The sequence below is a fragment of the Anomaloglossus baeobatrachus genome, chromosome 8, assembly GCF_048569485.1.
Source record: "Anomaloglossus baeobatrachus isolate aAnoBae1 chromosome 8, aAnoBae1.hap1, whole genome shotgun sequence".
Classification (NCBI taxonomy): Eukaryota; Metazoa; Chordata; class Amphibia; order Anura; family Aromobatidae; genus Anomaloglossus; species Anomaloglossus baeobatrachus.
In genome coordinates, this window is record NC_134360.1 from 244,284,921 (window position 1) to 244,309,393 (window position 24,473).

At 49.9% G+C, this 24,473-nt stretch overlaps 1 protein-coding gene across 2 annotated transcripts in view; it reads left to right on the forward strand.

The window, feature by feature from the left end:
* KDM4A (lysine demethylase 4A) overlaps positions 1-24,473 on the forward strand; it is a 74,951-nt gene that overhangs the window by 32,127 nt on the left and 18,351 nt on the right. For both annotated transcript variants that reach the window (XM_075320477.1, XM_075320478.1), the window contains exons 10-18: positions 12,243-12,406; positions 13,118-13,407; positions 13,532-13,652; positions 13,751-13,932; positions 14,552-14,744; positions 21,871-21,947; positions 22,039-22,094; positions 22,277-22,385; positions 22,513-22,698. In XM_075320477.1, coding sequence (XP_075176592.1) covers positions 12,243-12,406; positions 13,118-13,407; positions 13,532-13,652; positions 13,751-13,932; positions 14,552-14,744; positions 21,871-21,947; positions 22,039-22,094; positions 22,277-22,385; positions 22,513-22,698 — 1,378 coding nt within the window. The remainder of the gene's footprint in view (positions 1-12,242; positions 12,407-13,117; positions 13,408-13,531; positions 13,653-13,750; positions 13,933-14,551; positions 14,745-21,870; positions 21,948-22,038; positions 22,095-22,276; positions 22,386-22,512; positions 22,699-24,473) is intronic.

A 24,473-nucleotide genomic window follows, 5' to 3' on the forward strand; every position in this document is an offset into this window, starting at 1 on the left:
GCATCAGCGCTTCCTGCGCTTCGCCATAGGGGACGAACACCTTCAGTTCGTGGCACTACCTTTTGGCCTGGCAACAGCCCCACGGGTCTTCACCAAGGTCATGGCAACAGTGGTGGCAATCCTACACTCGCAGGGACACTCGGTGATCCCTTACTTAGACGATCTACTTGTCAAGGCACCCTCTCAAGGGCCATGCCAACACAGCCTGAACATTGCTCTGGAAACTCTCCAGAGATTCGGGTGGATCATCAATTTTCCAAAGTCAAATCTGACACCGGCCCAATCACTGACATATCTTGGCATGGAGTTTCATACTCTCTCAGCGATAGTGAAGCTTCCGCTGAACAAACAGCGTTCACTACAGACAGGGGTGCAATCTCTCCTTCATGGTCAGTCACACCCCTTGCGGCGCCTCATGCACTTCCTAGGGAAGATGGTAGCAGCAATGGAGGCAGTTCCTTTTGCGCAGTTTCATCTGCGCCCACTTCAATGGAACATTCTCCGCAAATGGGACAGGAAGTCGACGTCCCTCGACAGGAACGTCTCCCTTTCTCGGGCAGCCAAAGCTTCCCTTCAGTGGTGGCTTCTCCCCACTTCTCTGTCGAAGGGGAAATCCTTCCTACCCCCATCCTGGGCTGTGGTCACGACGGACGCGAGCCTGTCAGGGTGGGGAGCGGTCTTTCTCCACCACAGGGCTCAGGGGACTTGGACTCAGACAGAGTCCTCCCTTCAGATCAATGTTCTGGAGATGAGGGCAGTGTATCTTGCCCTAAAGGCGTTCCAGCCGTGGCTGGAAGGCAAACAGATCCGAATTCAGTCGGACAACTCCACAGCGGTGGCATACATCAACCACCAAGGCGGGACACGCAGTCGGCAAGCCTTCCTGGAAGTTCGGCGGATTCTGCTGTGGGTGGAAGCCACAGCCTCCACCATATCCGCAGTTCACATCCCGGGCGTAGAAAACTGGGAAGCAGACTTTCTCAGTCGCCAGGGCATGGACGCAGGGGAATGGTCCCTTCACCCGGACGTGTTTCAGGAGATCTGTTGCCGCTGGGGCATGCCGGACGTCGACCTAATGGCGTCTCGGCACAACAACAAGGTCCCGACGTTCATGGCACGGTCTCAAGATCACAGAGCTCTGGCGGCAGACGCCTTAGTTCAGGATTGGTCGCAGTTTCAACTCCCTTATGTGTTTCCTCCGCTGGCACTGTTGCCCAGAGTTACGCAAGATCAGGGCCGACTGCCGCCGCACCATCCTCGTCGCTCCAGACTGGCCGAGGAGGTCGTGGTACCCGGATCTGTGGCATCTCACGGTCGGCCAACCGTGGGCACTGCCAGACCGACCAGACTTGCTGTCTCAAGGGCCGTTTTTCCATTTGAATTCTGCGGCCCTGAACCTGACTGTGTGGCCATTGAGTCCTGGATCCTAGCGTCTTCAGGATTATCTCAAGACGTCATTGCCACCATGAGACAGGCTAGGAAACCAACGTCCGCCAAGATCTACCACAGGACGTGGAAAATATTCCTGTCGTGGTGCTCTGCTCAGGGTGTTTCTCCCTGGCCGTTTACCTTGCCCACTTTTCTGTCCTTCCTTCAATCCGGATTAGAAAAGGGTTTGTCACTAGGCTCCCTTAAGGGACAAGTCTCTGCGCTCTCTGTCTTTTTTCAGAAGCGCCTAGCCAGACTTCCACAGGTACGCACGTTCCTGCAGGGGGTTTGTCACTTCGTCCCTCCTTACAAGCGTCCGTTAGAACCCTGGGATCTGAACAGGGTGCTGATGGTTCTTCAGAAACCACCGTTCGAGCCAATGAGGGATATCTCTCTCTCACGCCTTTCGCAGAAGGTGGTTTTCCTAGTAGCAGTCACTTCGCTTTGGAGAGTGTCTGAGCTAGCAGCGCTGTCATGCAAAGCCCCCTTCCTGGTGTTTCACCAGGACAAGGTGGTTCTGCGTTTGGTTCCGGACTTTCTCCCTAAGGTGGTATCCCCCTTTCATCTCAATCAGGATATCTCCTTACCCTCTTTTTGTCCTCATCCAGTTCACCAATGTGAAAAGGATTTGCACCTGTTAGATCTGGTGAGAGCACTCAGATTCTACATTTCTCGTACGGCGCCCCTGCGCCGCTCGGATGCACTCTTTGTCCTTGTCGCTGGCCAGCGTTAAAGGAAACAAGCTTCCAAATCAACCCTGGCTCGGTGGATCAAGGAACCAATTCTCGAGGCTTATCGTTCCTCCGGGCTTCCGGTTCCCTCAGGGCTAAAGGCCCATTCTACTAGGGCCGTGGGTGCGTCCTGGGCATTGCGGCACCGGGCGACGGCTCAGCAGGTGTGTCAGGCGGCTACCTGGTCGAGCCTGCATACTTTCACGAAACACTATCAGGTGCATACCTATGCTTCGGCAGATGCCAGCCTAGGTAGGCGAGTCCTTCAGGCGGCGGTTGCCCACCTGTAGGACGGAGCCGGTTGCGGCTCTATTATGAGGTATTATTTACCCACCCAGGGACTGCTTTTGGACGTCCCAATTGTCTGGGTCTCCCAATGGAGCGACAAAGAAGGGAATTTTGTTTACTTACCGTAAATTCCTTTTCTTCTAGCTCCAATTGGGAGACCCAGCACCCGCCCCTGTTTTTTGTATACACATGTTGTTCATGTTGAATGGTTTCAGTTCTCCGATATTCCTTCGGATTGAATTTACTTTAAACCAATTATAATTCTTTTTCCTCCTTCTTGCTTTTGCACCAAAACTGAGGAGCCCGTGAGCACGGGGGGTGTATAGGCAGAAGGAGAGGGGCTTTACACTTTTAGTGTAATACTTTGTGTGGCCTCCGGAGGCATAGCCTATACACCCAATTGTCTGGGTCTCCCAATTGGAGCTAGAAGAAAAGGAATTTACGGTAAGTAAACAAAATTCCCTTCTTTGTTTTTTGTTTTTTTTTTTCTTCTTCTGCCCATTTTGAGATAGATGAATATAACGCACGGTATTTGTAATTTAGTTTGTGTGTTGTTGGGTTTTGTATTTTATTATTATTTATTATTATTATTAGGTCCTATAAATTATTACTATAAATATTAGAGTGTGTGTGTGTGTGTGTGTGTGTGTGTGTGTGTGTTTTTGTTTGGAGTGTTTTTGATATGTCAAGTTTTTATTTTGGGCAATAGCCCTTTAAAGGAAAGTTTTTAATATTTATACCAGTGCAATTTATAATACAGCAATCAAACAGTTTTAGGCTGTGTGCATACGCTGCGTGGGTTTTTTTTTTTTTTTTTTTTTGGTATTTTTGTTTTGTTTTTTTCCCTCTCACAGATTTTAGTCAATACTGCTGGGAAAAACACATCCCAGCAGTCTATGGGAATCCTGAAGTGCTGTGCACAGATTTATGTGCAAGAAAAAGAAAATGCACCAAACAATTTGTCAATTGTTTCTGCATTATTTATTTTATTTATTTTTATTTTTTTTTTTAACTCATTTGAGAATCCCAGTGCATGCTGGGGTACTAAAACAAAACCTAATCGGGGGCATAGACTGTAGTTACTGCTCCCTCCCTAAGACAAAGCATCATCAGTGATGATATAGATGGGGGTTTAGGAGGAAAATTACTTTGCATAATCCCTGTCATTTGTCCTGTATTGCAGATTAAGGCTATGTGCGCACTAGGCGTTTTTGCCGCGTTTTTAGCGGCGTTTTTTACCGCGTTTTTGTGCTGAAAACGCAGTGACATTGCTTCCCCAGCAATGTCAATGGGTTTTCAGAAGTGCTGTCCTCACACAGCGTTTTTTTTTTAGCTGCGTTTTTGTGGTGACCACAAAAACGCAGCATGTCAATTATTTCTGCGTTTTCCACTGCGTTTTTCACTCATTGAATTCAATGAGATGTTAAAAACGCAATGAATAACGCATATAGCCGCGTTTCTATGACTAAAAACGCAGCTATACACGCAAGGGGTGGGCACTACAGTGACGTGTACAGGAAGAGGATTCCTTCTGTTGGTAAACAAAGAAGCGTGAATCCTCCCGGTACAGTCACCGCTGCCTCCACCTCCCGTCCGGTGCATGTCAGCTCCGTGCGGCGCCATGTCTGGGCGGGAGGTGGAGGCAGCGGCAAAAACCAAAGTGAACAGTAGAAAAAAAAAATGTCATATACTCACCTATCCGCAGGGTCCTGGTGCCATGCCCGCTCCCATCTCCTCCCGGTCCCGCCGCTCTGGCTGTGTGCAGTCTCCCCGGGGCAGGACCTTGCTTACAGGACCTGGCGGTGGATCACCTGATGCAGTCACCTGACGCATCAGCTGATCGTAGTCTCGCCGGCTTTTTCGGCCGGCTATCAGCTGATCCTGCCGTCAGGGGACTTCATCAGCTGATTACCGGCAGCGATCGTATAGGATCAGACTCCTGTCCAATCGATCGCTCCAGGAGCTGCCGGTAATCAGCACAGCACATAAGTGAGTATTTTTTTTTTTTTTTTTTTTTTCTACTGATGCATCAGCTGATTGTATAATCGGCTTTTATACAATCAGCTGATGTGTGATGGGATTCAGGCACTTGATCCTGACACATCATCTGATCGCTTTGCCTTCCAGCAAACCGATCAGATGATATTGGATCCTGATTGGACGGCGCGGGACCCTGACCCAGGATTACTGCGGAGGGGGGTTTATTTCAATAAAGATGGAGTCACTAATTATGTTGTGTTTTATTTCTAATAAAAATATTTTTCTCTGTGTTGTGTTTTTTTTTATCATTACTAGAAATTCATGGTGGCCATGTCTAATATTGGCGTGACACCATGAATTTCGGGCTTAGGGCTAGCTGATAATATAGCTAGCCCTAACTCCATTATTACCTAGCTAGCCACCCGTCACCAGGGCAGCTAGAAGAGTTGGATACAGCGCCAGAAGATGGCGCTTCTATGAAAGCGCCATTTCTTCGGCGCTCTATTGGGAGACCCAGACGATTGGGTGTATAGCACTGCCTCCGGAGGCCACACAAAGCAATTACACTAAAAAGTGTAAGGCCCCTCCCCTTCTGGCTATACACCCCCAGTGGGATCACTGGCTCACCAGTTTTTCTGCTTTGTGCGAAGGAGGTCAGACATCCACGCATAGCTCCACTGTTTGTAGTCAGCAGTAGCTGCTGGCTATATCGGATGGAAGAAAAGAGGGCCCATATGGGGCCCCCAGCATGCTCCCTTCTCACCCGCGGTGGTGCTTGTAAGGTTGAGGTACCTATTGCTGGTACAGAGGCTGGAGCCCACATGCTGTTTTCCTTCCACATCCCCTGGAGGGCTCTGTGGAAGTGGGATCTTGCCGGCCCCCAAGCCCTGGGGCCGGGCTCCATCCACAGACCCAGAGAACCTGCTGGATTTGGAGCGGGAGTGCCGTTCAGGGACAAGGCCCTGCAACTTTCAGGTACTCTGTGTCCCCGGCAGGCACGGACACTCTCAAGGCTTGCTGAGCGTTATAGTGCGCCGGGGACAGTAGCGCTGTGCGCTGGGGTTAGGTCACTGCAGCTTTGAGTGACGTTACATGTTGGGGAACTACTGCGCCGACCGCTACTGGAGCGGCGGCGCAGCTGCGACTTGTGGTGCGCCGGGGACTTTGCGCCGACCGCGCTTTTACGGCGGCGGCGCTTCTAACTTTAGCCCCCGGCTTCTGCGGCCTAGCGCCGCTTCGTTCCCGCCCCCACCCTGTCAATCAGGGTAGGGGAGAGACGCTGCTCAATTGGCAGCGCCGAGGGCTGGAGCTTTATTTACATGCTCCAGCCCTCTCACTAGGCACAGTGGGAAGCAGGCTTCCCGCTCTTCGTCTGTATACGCCCAGGGCCCGCCCCCCCTCTCCACAAGGACGCCGGCAGCCATTACACATGCGGTCTGGCTGGGGAAAGGCAGCAGGCTCTGGGAGACCCAGACTAAAGGGATTTCGGCGACCACACACCCGCTCCTAAGCGGGCGGTAAGCTGCACTTTAGTGCTGGCCCCACTAGTGCCTCAGTGTTATATTAGTGTACTTTTTTCTTGGTACTATATATATATATATATATATATATATATATATATATATATATATATATATATATATATATATATATATAATTTGCACTGTAAGGTCGCTTCTTGGCTGGACACCCTGTACTGCTCTGAGGAGGCAGCAACATGGCATCCGCAAAACGCAAGGGTGCCAAGGCACAGGCTGTGTACACTGTTTGTACTGCATGTGGGGCTAATCTACCAGCAGGCTCCAACGACTCTCATTGTGTGCAATGTTCAGTCCCAGTGGCACTTCGTCAGCCAGAGCCTATGGTGGTAGTGGCCCAGGCAGAGACGCCTGTGAACCCTGCCCCGGTGACGGGGACAGACTTTGCAGTTTTTGCTGATAAAATGTCTGTGACTATGACAAAAATCCTGGAGACCTTGCAGTCCAGGCCAGTTGCTCAGACCATGGACACTGCTGTGTCTATGCTCTCCGGTCCCCCTCAGTTGGAACTAATCCGTACTTCAGGGGGGTCTCAAGCATCACAGGCTGAAGTCTCTGACTCAGATGACAGTCCCAGGCAGCCTAAGCGAGCTCGCTGGGAAAGACCCTCCACGTCATCACACTGCTCAGGGTCTCAGCGAGAAGAGTCTCTCTGTGATGAGACTGAGGACGGTGATCAGGATTCTAATCCTGAGGCCCCTCTCAATCTGGATGCTCCTGATGGTGACGCCATGGTTAATGACCTTATATCGGCAATTAATAGACTGTTGGATATTTCTCCCCCAGCCCCTTCTGCAGAGGAGGCAGCTGCACAGCAGGAGAAGTTCCATTTCCTATATCCCAAGCGTAAATTAAGTGCTTTTTTGGACCACTCTGACTTCAGAGAATCGATCCAGAAACACGACGCTCATCCAGACAAGCGTTTCTCTAAACGTTCTAAGGATACCCGTTATCCTTTTCCCTCTGAGGTGGCCAAACGCTGGACCCAGTGTCCAAAGGTGGATCCCCCAATTTCCAAGCTTGCGGCTAGGTCCATAGTCGCAGTAGAGGATGGCGCTTCACTTAAAGATGCACGACAGACAGATGGACCTTTGGTTGAAATCTGTCTATGAAGCTATCGGCGCGTCGTTTGCTCCAGCATTCGCGGCCGTGTGGGCACTCCAAGCTATTTCAGCTGGTTTAGCACAGGTGGATGCTTTCATACATCCAGCAGTGCCGCAAGTGGCGTCCCTAACTTCGCAAATGTCTGCGTTTGCGACCTATGCTATCAATGCTGTCCTAGAATCTACGAGCCGTACCGCTATGGCGTCCGCCAATTCTGTGGTTTTGCGCAGAGCCTTGTGGTTAAAGGACTGGAAAGCAGATGCTGGTTCCAAAAATGCTTAACCAGCTTGCCATTATCTAGAGACAGACTGTTTGGTGAGCCATTGGCTGAAATCATAAAACAGTCCAAGGGTAAGGACTCTTCCTTACCACAGCCCAGAGCAAGTAAACCTCAACAGAAAAAGTGGCAGTCGAGGTTTCGGTCCTTTCGAGGCTCGGGCAAGGCCCAATTCTCCTCGTCCAAAAGGACTCAGAAAGAACAAGGGAGCTCAGATTCCTGGCGGGCTCACTCACGCCCCAGGAAAGCAAATGGAGGAACCGCTTCCAAAGCGGCTACCTCATGACTTTCGGCCTCCTCCCTCCGCATCCTCGGTCGGTGGCAGGCTCTCCCGCTTTTGCGACATTTGGCTGTCACAGGTCAAAGACCGGTGGGTAACAGACATTCTGTCTCGCGGGTACAGAATCGAGTTCAGTTCTCGGCCTCCACTTCGGTTCTTCAGAACCTCCCCACACCCCAACCGAGCAGATGCCCTGCTGCAGGCGGTGGACTCTCTAAGAGCAGAAAGAGTCGTGATCCCTGTCCCCCCTCAGGAACGGGGGCGAGGATTTTACTCCAATCTCTTTGTGGTTCCAAAAAAGGACGGCTCCTTCCGTCCTGTTCTGGACCTAAAACTGCTCAACAAGCATGTGAACGCCAGGCGGTTCCGGATGGAATCCCTCCGCTCAGTCATTGCCTCAATGTCTCAAGGAGATTTCCTAGCATCAATAGACATCAAAGATGCTTATCTCCACGTGCCGATTGCTACAGAGCACCAATGCTTTCTACGCTTCGTGATAGGAGACGACCATCTTCAGTTCGTAGCTCTGCCATTTGGTCTGGCGACAGCCCCTCGGGTGTTCACCAAGATCATGGCGGCAGTGGTAGCAGTCTTGCACTCTCACGGACACTCTGTGATCCCTTACTTGGACGATCTACTGGTCAAGGCACCCTCTCAAGAGGCATGCCAACTCAGCCTGAATGTTGCACTGGAGACTCTCCAGGCGTTCGGGTGGATCATCAACTTCCCAAAGTCAAATCTGTCACCGACCCAATCACTAACGTATCTTGGCATGGAGTTTCATACTCTCCCAGCGATAGTGAAGCTTCCGCTGGACAAGCAGCAGTCTCTACAGACAGGGGTGCAGGCTCTCCTTCAAAGTCAGTCGCACTCCTTAAGACGCCTCATGCACTTCCTCGGGAAGATGGTGGCGGCAATAGAGGCGGTTCCGTTTGCGCAGTTTCATCTGCGCCCACTTCAATGGGACATTCTCCGCCAATGGGACGGGAAGTCAACTTCCCTGGACAGGAAAGTCTCCCTTTCCCAGACGGCCAAAGACTCTCTGCAGTGGTGGCTTCTTCCCACCTCATTATCACAGGGAAGATCCTTCCTACCACCGTCTTGGGCGGTGGTCACGACAGACGCGAGTCTGTCAGGGTGGGGAGCAGTCTTTCTCCACCACAGGGCTCAGGGTACGTGGTCTCAGCAGGAGTCCACCCTTCAGATCAATGTTCTGGAAATCAGAGCAGTGTATCTTGCCCTACTAGCCTTCCAGCAGTGGCTGGAAGGAAGGCAGATCCGAATTCAGTCGGACAACTCCACAGCGGTGGCATACATCAACCACCAAGGGGGGACACGCAGTCGGCAAGCCTTCCAGGAAGTCCGGCGGATTCTGATGTGGGTGGAAGCCACAGCCTCCACCATATCCGCAGTTCACATCCCCGGCGTAGAAAACTGGGAAGCAGACTTCCTCAGTCGCCAGGGCATGGACGCAGGGGAATGGTCTCTTCACCCAGACGTGTTTCAGGAAATCTGTCGCCGCTGGGGGGTGCCGGACGTCGACCTAATGGCGTCACGGCACAACAACAAGGTCCCAACCTTCATGGCACGGTCTCGCGATCAAAGAGCGCTGGCGGCAGACGCCCTAGTGCAAGATTGGTCGCAGTTCCGGCTCCCTTATGTGTTTCCACCTCTGGCACTCTTGCCCAGAGTGCTACGCAAGATCAGATCCGATTGCAGCCGCGTCATACTTGTCGCCCCAGACTGGCCGAGGAGGGCGTGGTATTCGGATCTGTGGCAGCTCACGGTCGGCCAACCGTGGGCACTCCCAGACCGACCAGACTTACTGTCCCAAGGGCCGTTTTTCCATCGGAATTCTGCGGCCCTGAACCTGACTGTGTGGCCATTGAGTCCTGGATCCTAACGTCTTCAGGATTGTCCCAAGGGGTCGTTGCCACCATGAGACAGGCTAGGAAGCCCACGTCCGCTAAGATCTACCACAGAACGTGGAGGATATTCTTATCCTGGTGCTCTGCTCAGGGAGTGTCTCCCTGGCCATTTGCATTGCCTACCTTTCTTTCTTTCCTGCAATCTGGGTTAGAAAAAGGTTTGTCGCTCGGCTCCCTTAAAGGTCAGGTCTCGGCGCTATCCGTCTTTTTTCAGAGGCGTTTGGCACGCCTTCCTAAGGTGCGCACGTTCCTACAGGGGGTTTGCCATATCGTACCCCCGTACAAGCGGCCGTTAGATCCATGGGATCTGAACAGGGTACTAGTTGCCCTCCAGAAGCCGCCCTTCGAGCCTCTGAAGGAGGTTTCACTTTCTAGACTATCACAGAAAGTGGCTTTTCTGGTAGCGATCACATCTCTTCGGAGAGTGTCTGAGCTGGCAGCACTATCATCCAAGGCTCCCTTCCTGGTCTTCCACCAGGACAAGGTTGTGCTGCGCCCTATTCAGGAGTTTCTCCCGAAGGTGGTATCCTCTTTTCATCTTAATCAGGATATCTCTTTGCCTTCGTTTTGTCCTCATGCAGTTCATCGGTATGAGAAGGATTTACATTTGTTAGATCTGGTGAGAGCACTCAGAATCTACATTTCCCGCACGGCACCCTTGCGCCGTTCGGATGCACTCTTTGTCCTTGTCGCTGGTAAGCGCAAAGGGTCGCAGGCTTCTAAGGCCACCCTGGCTCGATGGATCAAAGAACCAATTCTTGAAGCCTACCGTTCTGCTGGGCTTCCGGTTCCATCAGGGCTGAAGGCCCATTCTACCAGAGCCGTGGGTGCATCCTGGGCATTACGACACCAGGCTACGGCTCAACAGGTGTGCCAGGCAGCTACCTGGTCGAGTCTGCACACTTTCACCAAACATTATCAGGTGCATACCTATGCTTCGGCGGACGCCAGCCTAGGTAGAAGAGTCCTGCAGGCGGCAGTTGCCTCCCCGTAGGGGAGGGCTGTCTTGCAGCTCTAACATGAGGTATTTCTTTACCCACCCAGGGACAGCTTTTGGACGTCCCAATCGTCTGGGTCTCCCAATAGAGCGCTGAAGAAGAAGGGAATTTTGTTACTTACCGTAAATTCCTTTTTCTTCTAGCTCTTATTGGGAGACCCAGCACCCGCCCTGTTGTCCTTCGGGATTTTTGGTTTGTTTGCGGGTACACATGTTGTTCATGTTGAACGGTTTTCAGTTCTCCGATGTTACTCGGAGAGAATTTGTTTAAACCAGTTATTGGCTTTCCTCCTTCTTGCTTTTGCACTAAAACTGGTGAGCCAGTGATCCCACTGGGGGTGTATAGCCATAAGGGGAGGGGCCTTACACTTTTTAGTGTAATTGCTTTGTGTGGCCTCCGGAGGCAGTGCTATACACCCAATCGTCTGGGTCTCCCAATAAGAGCTAGAAGAAAAGGAATTTACGGTAAGTAACAAAATTCCCTTCTTTCTGGGGTGGCTGCGGGACTGCAATTCACAGCGGGGGTGCCCAGAAAGCATGGGCACCCTTCACTGTGGATTCCAATCCCCAGCTGCCTAGTTGTACCCGGCTGGACTCAAAAATTGGGCGAAGCTCACGTCATTTTTTTTTTTTAAAATTATTTCATGAAATTCATGAAATAATTTAAAAAAAAAGGGCTTCCCTATATTTTTGGTTCCCAGCCGGGTACAAATAGGCAGCTGGGGGTTGGGGGCAGCCCGTACCTGCCTGCTGTACCCGGCTAGCATACAACAATATGGCGAAGCCCATGTCATTTTTTTTTTCTTTTTGGGCAAAAAACTGCATACAGTCCTGGATGGAGGATGCTGAGCCTTGTAGTTCTGCAGCTGCTGTCTGCTCTCCTCCATACACTAGTGAATGGAGGATGCTGAGACTTGTAGTTCTGCAGCTGCTGTCTGCTCTCCTGCATACACTAGTGAATAGAGGATGCTGAGACTTGTAGTTCTGCAGCTGCTGTCTGCTCTCCTGCATACACTAGTGAATGGAGGATGCTGAGACTTGTAGTTCTGCAGCTGCTGTCTGCTCTCCTGCATACACTAGTTCTGCAGCTGTCTGCTCTCCTGCATACAATGAACATTTTGAAGAAGGAAATGACATCAGACCTTTTTTTTTTTTTTTTTTTTTTTTCATCAACAATCTTTAATGGCATTGTGCACTGATTAAAAACGCAGTGAGCAAAAACGCAGCAAAAAACGCACCAAATCGCGGCAAAAACGCATGCGTTTTTGCCGCGTTTTTTTAGCCGCGGGTGCGTTTTTTAGACAAAAACGCACATAAAAACGCAGCGTGAAAAAAACGCCTAGTGCGCACATAGCCTTAAAGTACTGGATAACCCCAGCTTAATCAATTCAAGGCCCTAATTAAAATATATGTAGTGTATACTCTCCTCCTGCCGCAGTGCTATTCCCGATATGCCGCTCTTTGTTTGCAGACTGCCTGCTGAGATGTGGAGATCTGTGATTGAGTATTAATAATTATAAAAAAAAAAAACTGAAACCTGGTAAAGCTGATAAAAAATTGCTAATGGCTTACTACAAAGGCAAGTTGGCAGTGGATGGAAGAACTCTATAGTTTGCCTTTTAAACTTATTTGGGTTTTGCTTTTTTTTTTTTTTTTTTTTTTTTTTTTTTTTTTTTTTTTTTTCTCTCCAGCGTCACCAAACAACGCATAGGAACCAAACGTCACCGGGTGTGTCTGGAGGTTCCCAAGGAGCTGAGCCAAAGCAAAGAATTTAAGGAGGAACTCTGTCCGGAGCAGTGTGACGTAGAGACCCCTTGTGCTGAAAACACAAAAGTTGAAGATGACACTGAAGCAGGTAAACACTTCTGTGAAGTGACACTGTACAAAAAAAAAAAAAAAAAAGATACTGTTCTAAAGTGATTCTTATAGAAGTGACAGGTAAAACCATTTCTCCTGGTTAACCAGCTGTACTCTCCGTTACACCAGTATTTACTCTTTTGTCTTACTTTATACTGGCTTGTTTGGGTGGCACTTTATGGCTGATGTATGTAGAGATTAGCAAATGAATTTGCAGGATCGTGGTCAGTATCCTATGGCCGCTGGACAGGAGCCCTGTGAGCCGCCTTTTCCTTGTCGCCATACTTGCCGGCTTCAATGATGACATCGTGCAGAGATCAGGAAAGGTAAAAAGCTGTCCGCAAGGCTCCATCCAGCGTCCATGAAATGCTGATCTGGACCAGGGTCCTGCAAATCAATTCGCTCATCTCTACTAGGGGGCTACGTTATTACCGCATGTCATCTAGAATTCCTTCTGTACAGTGTATATATCCTTATGAGCATTTAATATGCATGAAATTGTACTGATGTGGGGAGTGTGTATGTATGTATGTATGTATATATATGTGTGTGTGTATGTATGTACATATAATATAATATATGTATGTATGTATGTATGTATGTGTGCAATATATTAATTATATCTGTTCTTTTATACAGATGTGAATGTTTGGCACAGATGTGTGAATAAAGGTAATAGAAACTGAACTCCTATTTCTTCCTGTTTTAGGGTCTTCCGGACAGCAATTTGAAACCTTAAAAAATGTTGACGGCTATGCCACCTCAGGAACAGCCACTCCAGTCTCTAACCCCGGGAGTCCTTCCACCAGTGCAGAGAGCTCCTCTTTGTTTTCATCCCAGGACAGCTCGGGTTCATCAGATACAGACTCGGATGCTCCACGTGCATCCTCCCCTAAGAAGTCTCGCAGCATGCACAGCTATGCCAAAGGGCAAAGTAAGGCCACCATATGGAAGAAAACCAGTGCAATGGGCAGCTTTACAGAGCAGGAGCTAAAAGAGGTACATGGCAGTCATGAGAAGGTGGCATCGTCGACTGTTAGGGGGCGTTCACTAAGAGGGTTTGATTGTGATCTGATGTGGGTGAAGGGTGTCGTAAAGTAAAGCTGTATCCTTCAACTTGCAGGTGGCAGAGAATCACCTGGACTCCATTCAGGAGAATTTCAATGCCAAGAGCCGCAGACAGCCTCTCTCCAAGCTTCCCCGTTACCACCCTTTGGTGATGAAGGATAGCGGCAGTGAGGATGGTATGTGTCCGGAATAGCTGTACTTTCCAATTCAATATGAGAAGTTCGAATGCTGCAGCTGATTAACTTACTTTTTTTTTTTTCTTTGTGATCTGTAGATCAGCCAGAGCAAATGCTTATGGATGAAGAATTTGAGGAGACTGAGACATGGGCCAAACCCCTCGCTCAGCTCTGGAACAACAAACCCCCAAATTTTCAGGTGGAGCAAGAATACAATCTAGCGATGTCTCGGGTGTCTCCACACTGCTCCATCTGTTTGCTTTTCCAGACTTACTATCAGGTAGGTAAATACCAGTGGATGAGAGGCAGACTTGTATTTAATGAGTGAATTTTTGTTTTCGTTTAAATATTTCTAAAATTTTCAATTTAAATATAATGGTAAATATAACACTTTGACCAACTGGCGGCACGATACAAGCGCCTGTTGGTAAGCTTTTTACATATCGGTAGTTTACACAGACTAAAGCAAACGATCTATATTGGCTCGCTCAGTGCATATGAGCTGCCATTGTTTTGTGCCTTTTATATCACCTACATTGGTGTAATGATTAAGAGCTTTAACTGGCCAAACACATTCGATGGATGTTGTACAATGGCTTATTAGCTGACAGTGTATCCCATACACAGGAGAATTTGATTGGTGGAGTGCTCCTTTGTTCTCTGAAAAAGCCGCCATTTGACATTTGTGGTTTATCTTTGAGAGAACAATGAGATTCAGTATCCCAAAATTGTAGGTGCCCAATTGACACCTTCCCCAACCATGGCACATACAGAGTGTCGGCCACACCCGTCATCATTTGGGTTTAGCTTAAATCCTTCTGGTATGGAGGCCGTAAGTTCTAGAATTTAACACAGTTTACTGAAAGCCATGAATCAAACCTGTTCCTTTTATCCACCAGTCTGAGTGCACCGAACTGAACAAGACAGAGACCCCCATCGGATTCCACCTGAAGACTAAGCCCATTATCCCAGAGATGTGCTTCACAACCACCAGCAGCACCTCAGAGCTCAACCTGTCTGTCCCACACCTGGAGGATGATGGGACCAGTCTGCTCATAACCTGTAGAAATTGCAACGTGTGTGTTCATGCCAGTAAGTGCCACTCTGGTGACGCATGTATTTGTGCACAAAGCACCCAGTGTTATGGCCAAAACAGGGCTAATGGTAACACGCCTGTAGAGCCATGTGATTCTCTGGCAGTAGCAGGTGTAATCACTTTTTTGATCTTATGGTGTTAGTAATGTGGTCCTTGCTGTTGATAATTAACTTTTAGGAAAAAAATACTGTAAGGCTATGTGCCCACGGGCAATGTACCCGTGGAAAACCTGCGGACATATCTGGATTTTCTAGATAAATCCACAGGTTTTAGCAAATACAGACACTTCCTATGTTATCCCATGGGACATGGGGAGTGTTTGTGTCCATGCTGCAGTATGTGCGGCTGCAGAATATGCTGTGGATGTCCCGCAGCCGCACGTAACTTCATGTCAAGTATTCCTGCGGATGTCCCGCCTCTCCGCTCTGCTGTTAGAGGCCGAGACTTCCGCAGGTAAGTCGCACGAATGTCTGCAGGCTTACTGCAGATATTTTGCTGGAATCCCGCAGCATTGGATAGCTGCGGATTCCGGGGAGCAGCTGCGGTGAACATGCGGATATATCCGCGGGTACATAGAGTCCCGTGGGCACATAGCCTTAGGCTGTGTGCACACGGTGTTTGCTGCCTGCGTGTTTTTTTTTTTTTTTTTTTTATTCCCCTTTCCCTGCATTTCAATGCTGAAAGCAATGAGCAGTTCGCTGCAAAAAAAGAAGGGAATTTTGTTTACTTACCGTAAATTCCTTTTCTTCTAGCTCCAATTGGGAGACCCAGACAATTGGGTGTATAGCTATTGCCTCTGGAGGCCACACAAAGTATTACACTTAAAAGTGTAAGGCCCCTCCCCTTCTGGCTATACACCCCCAGTGGGATCACTGGCTCACCAGTTTTAGTGCCAAAGCAAGAAGGAGGAAAGCCAATAACTGGTTTAAAGACCAATTCAATCCGAGGAAACATCGGAGAACTGAACCATACCACATGAACAACATGTGTACCCGAAAAAACAGAAAAACCCAGAGAAAACAGGGCGGGTGCTGGGTCTCCCAATTGGAGCTAGAAGAAAAGGAATTTACGGTAAGTAAACAAAATTCCCTTCTTCTTTGTCGCTCCATTGGGAGACCCAGACAATTGGGATGTCCAAAAGCAATCCCTGGGTGGGTAAAAGAATACCTCATGATAGGGCCGTCAAACGGCCCTCTCCTACAGGTGGCCAACCGCCGCCTGAATGACTTATCTACCTAGGCTGGCGTCTGCCGAAGCGTAGGTATGCATCTGATAATGCCTGGTAAAAGTAAGTAGACTCGACCAGGTGGGTGCCTGACACACCTGCTGAGCCGTAGCCTGGTGCCGTAATGCCCAGGACGCACCCACGGCTCTGGTAGAATGGGCCTTCGGCCTTGAGAGAACCAGAAGCCCAGTAGAACTGTAGGTTTCAAGAATTGGTTCCTCGATCCCCCGAGCAAGGGTGGATTTGGAAGCTTGTGACTGTTTACGCCGACCAGCGACAAGGACAAAGAGTGCATCCGGGTGGCGCAGGAGCGCCATGCGGGAAGTAGAACCTGAGTGCTCTCACCAGAACCAACAGATGCAAATCTTTCTGAAATTGATGGACTGGACGAGGACACAAAGAAGGTGAGGTGATATCCTGATTGATATGAAAGTGGGATACCACCTTAGGGAGAAATTCCGGAACCGGACGCAGAACTACCCTGTCCTGGTGAAGGACCAGGAAGGGAGTTTGTATGAGAGCGTTGCTAGCTCGGAAACTCTCCTTAGAGACGAGACCGTTACTAGAAGGCCACTTCCCGTGAAAAGCGGGAAGGGAGACATCCTTCAAAGGCTCGAAAGGCGGCATCTGGAGAGCAATTAGAACCTTGTTCAGATCTCAGGGCTCTAACGGCCGCTTGTACGGAGTGCTGAGAAGACAACTCCCCGTAGGAACGTGCGTACCTGAGGAAGTCGTCGTTTCTGAAAAAATACAGATAGCGCTGAGACTTGTCCCTAAAGGGAACTGAGCGACAACCCATTTTCCTACCTAGATTGCAGGAAGGAAGGAAACATAGACGATGCAACCGGCCAGGGAGAAACACCCTGCGCCGAGCACCGAGATAAGAACATCTTCCACGTCCTGTGGTCAATCTTGGCGGACGTTGGTATGCTAGCCTGTCTCATGGTGGCAACCACGTCCTGAGGTAATCCTGACGACACTAGGTTCCAGGACTCAATGCCACACCATCCGGTTGAGGGCCGTAGAATTCAAATGGAAGAATGGCCCTTGAGACAGCCAGTCTGATTGGTCTGGTAGTGCCTCCGGTTAGCCTACCGTGAGGCACCACAGAACCGAGTACCACAACATCCTCGGCCAATTTGTAGCGACGAGGATGGCGCGGCCGCAGTCGGTCTTGATCTAGCGCAGTACTCTGGGCAACAATGCCAGAGGTGGCACCTAAGGTAGCTGGAACTGCGACCAATGCTGAACTAAGGCGTTTGCCGCCAGAGCTCGATGATTGTGAAACCGTGCCATGAAGCTGGCACATTGTTGTTGTGCCGTGACGCCATTAGATCGACGTCCGGCCTCTGTCAGCGGCGCCAGATCTCCTGAAACCCGTCCGGGTGAGGAGACCATACTCTTTCGGCCACACCTCAGCGACTTAGGAAGTCAGCTTCCTAGTTTCCACACTTGGGATGTGAATTGTGGATATGGTGGATGCCGTGTCTTCCACCCACATTAGAACCTGCCGGACTTCCTGGAAGGCTTGCCGGTTGCGCGTTCTTCCTTGGTGGTTGTTGTATGCCACCGCTGTGGAGCTGTCCGACTGAAGTCGGATATGCTTGCTTTCCAGCCGCTGTTGGAAGGTTTGTAGGGCAAGATACACTGCTCTGTGTTCAAGAACATTGATCTGAAGGGTGGACTCTTGCTGAGTCCACGTACCCTGAGCGCTGTAGTGGAGAAAAACTGCTCCCCACCCTGATAGACTCGCGTCTGTCGTAACTATCGCCCAGGATGGGGATAGGAAGGACCTTCCTTTTGACCAAGAGGTGGGAAGAAGCCACCACCGTAGAGATTCCTTGGCCGCCTGAGAAAGAACGACGACTCTGTTGAGGGACGTCGACTCCTCGTCCCATTGGCGGAGAATGTCCCATTGTAGTGGACGCAGTAAAACTGCGCGAAAGGAACTGCCTCCATTGCTACCATCTTACGTAGGAAGTGCATGAGGCGTCTCAATGTGTGCGACTGGTTCTTAAAGAAGAGCTTGCAGCCCGTAGTGAATGCTGTTTGTCTAGCGGAAGCTTCACTATCGCTGAGAGAGTAAGAAACTCTATGCCTAGATATGTTATCGATAGGGTCGGGGTCGGATCTGACTTTAAAAAGTTGATGATCCACCCAAAACTCTAGAGAGTCTCCAGCGCAACGTTCGGGCAGTGTTGGCATGTTTCCTAAGAGAGTGCCTTGACAAGTAGATCGTCTAAATACGGGACCACAGAGTGACCCTGAGAGTGCAGGACTGTGACTACTGCTGCCCTGACCTTGGCGAAGACCAGTTGGACTGTCGCTAGCCGGAAGGTAGAGCTACGAACAGAAGGTGTTTGTCTCCTATAACGAAGCGTAGAAACGCTAGTGCTCTGGATCAATCGGCACGTGTGGATAAGCATCCTTGATGCCTAATGATGCTAGGAAATATCCTTGGGACCTTGAGGCGATGACATGGCGGAGGGATTCCATCCGGAACCGCCTGGTGTCCACGAGCTTGCTGAGCATTTTTAGATCCAGAACGGGACGGAACGGCCCGTTGTTATAGGTACCGCAAAGAATTTGGGGTAAAAACCGTGACCTTGTTCCTGAAGAGGAACGGGGGTCATCACTCTTTCTGCCTATAGAGTGCACCCTGTTTGCAGAAGAGCAGCGGCCCGGCCGGGAGGTGGAGAAATTCTGAAGAATCGAGTTGGAGGACGAGAAGTGAGCTCTATCCTGTACCCGTGAGACAGAATGTCTCACACTCAATGGTCATTGACCTATGGCAGCTAAATATCGCCAAGGCGGGAGAGCCTGCTACCGACCGAGGCCGCAAGTCATGAGGAAGCCGCCTTGGAAGCGGGTTTTCAGACTGTCGCTTTTTTGGGCGTGACTGAGCCCGCTAAGAATCTTAGCTCCTCTGATCCTTTTGAGTCCACATTGGACGAGGAAAAATGGGACCTGCCCGAGCCTCGAAAAGGCCGAAAACCCCGACTGCCTCTTGCTCTGTTGGGGTTTGTTGTGTCCGGGCTGAGGAAAGGATGAATCCTTACCCCTGGACTGTTTAATGGTTACATCCAACGCTCACCAAACAGTCGGTCAGCAGAAAAAGGCAACTGGTTAGGCAACCTTTTTTGGAAGCAGAATCTGCCTTCCATTCACTTAACGAGCAGACCAGGCTCTGCTTAAAAACACGGAGTAGCGGAGGCTACCGCCGCACGGTTCGCAGAGTCCAGGACAACCTGAATCGCGTAAGAAACAAATGCAGACATTTGAGAGGTTAAGGATGCCACCTGCGGCACAGATGTACGTGTAACCGTGTCAATCTGTGTAAGACAAGCTGAAATAGCTTGGAGTGCCCCAAGGGAGAGAATGCCGGAGCCAACGGTGCGCCGACAGCCTCATAGATGGCTTTCGACCAGAGATCCATCTGTCTGTCAGTGGCATCTTTGAGTTTGCAGTTCCATCTCCCACTGCAACTATGGATCTAGCTACAAGCCTGGAGATTGGAGGATGCCGCTCGGGACACTGGGTCCAGTCCTTGACCAAGTCAGGGGACAGGGATAACGTGTATCCTAAGCCGTTTGGAGAAGCGCATATCTGGATAAGCGTGGTGTTCCTGGACTGCCTCTCTGAAGGCAGAGTGGTCCAGAAAAATACGTGAAGCTGACTCCTCCCCTGGAGGAGCTGTGAGAAATAACCCACATTCTATAGATGGACGCTATAAGATTATTTACTATGGCGTCACGATCAGGTGTATCCAGATTGAGAGCGGTCTCAGGATCAGAATCCTGAGCCGCTACTTCCGCCTCATTACACAGCGAGTCCTTCTGCTAGGACCCTGATGAAACCAAGGCCGCTCATAGTGAGCCCGCTTAGGCTGTCTGGGACTGACGTCCGTGCAGAGCCGTGACTCTGGGATGCGTGTGACATTCCCGGAGCTGTTAGTTATTCACACTGAGGGGGGCCATGGATCAATGATTCAACAGTGCCCATATTGTGAGAGACATGACCGGACTGCTAGGCTTCTAGTATCATAGCCATAGTCTCAGAAAAACTGTCAGTAAATACTGCAGACACCGTCCTCATCCCCTGGCCATTAGTGCATACAATGGGAGTCTATGTAACCTGCCGGCCGTATAGCCGTACATGCTGTACCAGCTGTATAGAAAAACATGTGGTTCTGCACCTTTGTTTTACACAGAGAATATGCTGATAACTCCTCCGCATAATCCAGGAGGGTATATACAACGTGCGACCAAACAGTGCAATGTATATAGTACAAGCATATCTATAAGTGCACTTCTGCACTAGTGGGGTCAGCACCACAGGTGCTGCTTAACGCCTGTTGCAGCGATTGTGTGACTATCAGAATGCCAGGGTCTTCCACACTTGTCTCTGTATCGTACAGAAACTGACACTAATGGCTGCCGGCGTCCTTGTAGAGAAGGAAGCCGTGGGCGTGCCTGAGAAAGTGCGGGAATCCGGATTCACAGTGCACACAGTGAGAGGGGTGGAGTATGCAAAACATACTCCAGCTCTCAGCGCTGCTGTGCTATGCAGCGTCACGCCCCTACCCTGACTGTCAGGCCTGTGGGCGGTAACGAAGGGAGACTAGGCCCAGAAGCCGGGGACTCGAGTTAACAGCGCGGCCGCCGTAAAAGCGCGGGCCGCGCTGAAGTCCCCGGCGCACCACAAGTGCCAGCCGCGCCGCAGTCCCAGCGGCCGGCGCGACCGATTCCAAGAAGTGGCCAGCGTCCCGCCCCTCTCCTGACTGGCAGGTCTGGGGGCGGGAACGAACGGAAGTAGGCCGCAAAAGCCGGGGACTCTAGTTATCAGCGCGGCCGCCGTAAAAGCGCAGGCCGCGCTGAAGTCCCCGGCGCACTACAAGTGCCAGCCGCGCCGCAGTCCCAGCGGCCGGCGCGACCAATTCCCATAAGTGAGCCTGCTTCAGCGAAGCTGAATGAGGCCATGGCACAGGCGCCGCAGCGCTGATGTCCCCCGGCGCACTACAACACCCAGCATGCTGCGGTGTGAGCGCCAAATGCACGGGGACACAGAGTACCTTGAGGAAGCAGGGCCATGTCCCTGATGTACTCCGCTCCATCCAGCATCTTCTCCAGGGGCTGTAGATGGAGCACGGTCTCAGTGCCTGGAGACCGGTAAATCCCACTTCACCCAGAGCCCTGTAAAAAGGGATGGGGAAGGAATCAGCATGTGGGCTCCTGTCGCCGTACCCGCAATGGGTACCTCAACCTTACAAACACCTCCGACATACAGTGGGGTGAGAAGGGAGCATGCTGGGAGCCCTTAGTATGGGCCCTCTTTTCTTCCATCCGACATAGTCAGCAGCTGCTGCTGACTAAAAAGTGGAGCTATGCGTGGATGTGTTGCCTCCTTCGCACAAAGCACAAAACTGGTGAGCCAGTGATCCCACTGGGGGTGTATAGCCAGAAGGGGAGGGGCCTTACACTTTTAAGTGTAATACTTTGTGTGGCCTCCAGAGGCAATAGCTATACACCCAATTGTCTGGGTCTCCCAATGGAGCGACAAAGAAAATGTATTTTTGGCATAGTTTTTCCTGCTAGAACATGCAGATTTGGTTGCAGTTTATGATCTAAGGTTTCACAGATGAGACCATTGCGCTTATTCCTGCAGCTGGGATTTTATATCCCAATGTAACCATTCAACTGCCCTTGAAGGCAACGTGGGACAATTGTGAGGGTCTCTTACATGACCACGTCGGGAGGGATTACTCATTACACCCTAATGAGTCGTGTAAAACAAGCGCCTCTCCCTCCTGCGGCTTCCCCTTGCTTTATAGCAACTGATATTGGTATTGTTAACTGTGTCAATTCTGCTAGGTGTAACCCTTATTTTATCTAATTTAGGTTGCTATGGAGTGCCTAAAGATAAAGCCGTCAAAGGCTGGGTATGTTCCCGATGTGAAGAAAATGCCATGTCGGAGGTAAGGCGACTCACCCTGATCTTTGTCATTTAAAACTGTAAGGAAAGTCTCTAGCATCAAATTTAATCTTGCGGTGTTTGTTCTTTTTTAGGATTGCTGCCTCTGCTCGCTACGTGGAGGAGCCTTACAGAAAGCCAATGATAACCGGTATGCTTTAATCTTCTTTACCAATTTCCCTCATGGGTTTTTTTTTTTTTTTTTTTATTCCTGCTTCCTGTGATTGCACCTCATCAGGACTAAATTGTTGGCCTAAATATGTATATAGTATTAATACGTCATTCTTTAATACTAAATGGGTTTTGTTTGTTTTTTTTTTGTCCTCGTGCTAGGTGGGTGCATGTGATGTGTGCCGTGGCAGTGGCTGAAGCAAAATTTGTGAATATTCCAGAGAGGCGCCCAGTAGACATCAGCAAAATCCCCTTGATGAGGTTCAGACTGGTAAGTATCCATTAGGCTAGTTATATGGGCAGTTGATTTGAAGGTAGTTGACTTTGGAAATAAAGAAATTGGCATAATTTTGAGATGTATATGTACAGATCTGAATTTTTTTTGTCTTTCTTTCTAGAAATGTGGTTTCTGCAAGAAGAGGAGAAAGCGGGTGGCCGGCTGCTGTGTCCAGTGCTCCCACGGGCGATGCCCCACTTCATTCCATGTCACCTGCGCCCAAGCTGCCGGTGTGATGATGCAGCCTGATGACTGGCCATTCGTGGTGTTCATAACTTGCTTCAGACACAAGCCGTCCCAAAACGAGGTAACACATTAGATCTCATCTGCTTTTCACATAAATATTTGTATGTATGCATGGCACTAGCTAACACACTGGGAGGTTTTTGTTTTTTCTTTTTATCCCAGTCTATCTTGTTAGGCTATGTGCCCACGGGACTATGTACCCGTGGATATATCCGCAGGTTTCCCGCAGCAGATCCCCATAGCTGCGGGATTCCAGCGAATTATCTGCGGTAAACCTGCGGACATTCGTGCAACTTGCCTGCGGAAGTCCCGGCCTTTATCTCCATAGATGAGGGCTGGGAATTCTGGAGATATTTCTGCAGGAATAATTGACATGCAGTTACGTGCGGCTGCGGGAAATCCACAGCATATTCCACAGCCGCACATACCGCAGCATGGACACACACTCCCCATGTCCCATAGGATAACATGGGAAGTGTCTGTACTTGCTAAAACCTGAGGATTTATCTAGAAAATCCAGATACATCCGCAGCAAAATCCGCGGGTACATAGCCTTAAAGGGATTGTTCACCTGCTTGGTGCCAATTTATTTTCCATTCCTAAAGGGGTTGCACCAAGTTGGAAGATTTCCTGTTTTGTTGATTGTGGGAGGACATAACTTGCCAATGGCTTGAATCCTCACTAAACCTGAGGCTTTGAAGAGCCGTAGCTGATCTTGCACACTGCCATACTAATAATTTTTAATGGGACCACCGGATATAGCTAGGCGGATGGTCTTCAACTCTTCCATAAATATAAATGGAGAGGCAGTGCGTATTATCAGCCACCACTTCTGTACCAGTTCCGTGGATTAGTGGGAGTCCCAGAGGTGTTAGACCTGCAGCAATCTGAAAGGTATCCTCCATCCAATTGATGGCGTGTAACTTCCAAACCTGAGGATACTTTTTTGAGTTAACTGAGCACTATCCGTTAACTAATCAGTGAGCCTATCCAATGGTGGAGTTTCTAACTCTTCTCTGTAAGTATTTGTCTCAATTTTTTTTATTTAAATAATAAAACTCTTGTGAGCATAGACCACATAAACGTTGATTGTGCCGGGGATACAAAAGCAAAACGCTACAAAATTGTTAATGGAGCTGAACTGCAAAACATTTTTCTTTAACGTTCCTTTGGGAGACCCAGACCATGGGTGTTTAGCTTCTGCCTCCGGAGGACACACAAAGTACTACACTTAAAAGTGTAGCTCCTCCCTCTGAGCTTATACACCCCCTGGTAGCCAGTCCTAGCCAGTTTATCGCTTTGTGTTCAGGAGGCACACATCCACACATGCATTCTCATCTGATTTGTTTGACTTTTGGAAAGAGTTTGAAGAAAAGCGGGTCCATGTCTGGACTCCCGGCATGTCTCTTCTCACCCCACTGTGTCGGCGGTGTTGTTAAGGTTGATTTACAAGGCTGCAGCCTTACATGCCGCGCTCCTTCACCATCCCTTCTGGGCTCTGGCTTGAAGTGGGAGCCAGCACGGTCTCCATGCCTGGCAGGAGTCCGGTCTCCATCCACAGCCCCTTGAGGATTCTGTTGGACCGGAGCACTCATCCCCAGGGACATGGCCCTGCGTCTCAGCAGCTAAGTACCTGAGTCGTTTATGTTGGGGGTCCCGGTTCTTTATTGTAAGGGGAGAGTATGCTGTATGTGATTGTTTTAACTTTTCCGGTGGGTTCTCTAGCTTTTACCTGAGAACCGCGCCGATGGTGCCTGCTTGTCGGCCTCGCCGCTTAAATTTAGGCCCCGGCTTCTCCGGAGGCCTAGTTTCATTTTCCTGCCCTCGCATGTCACT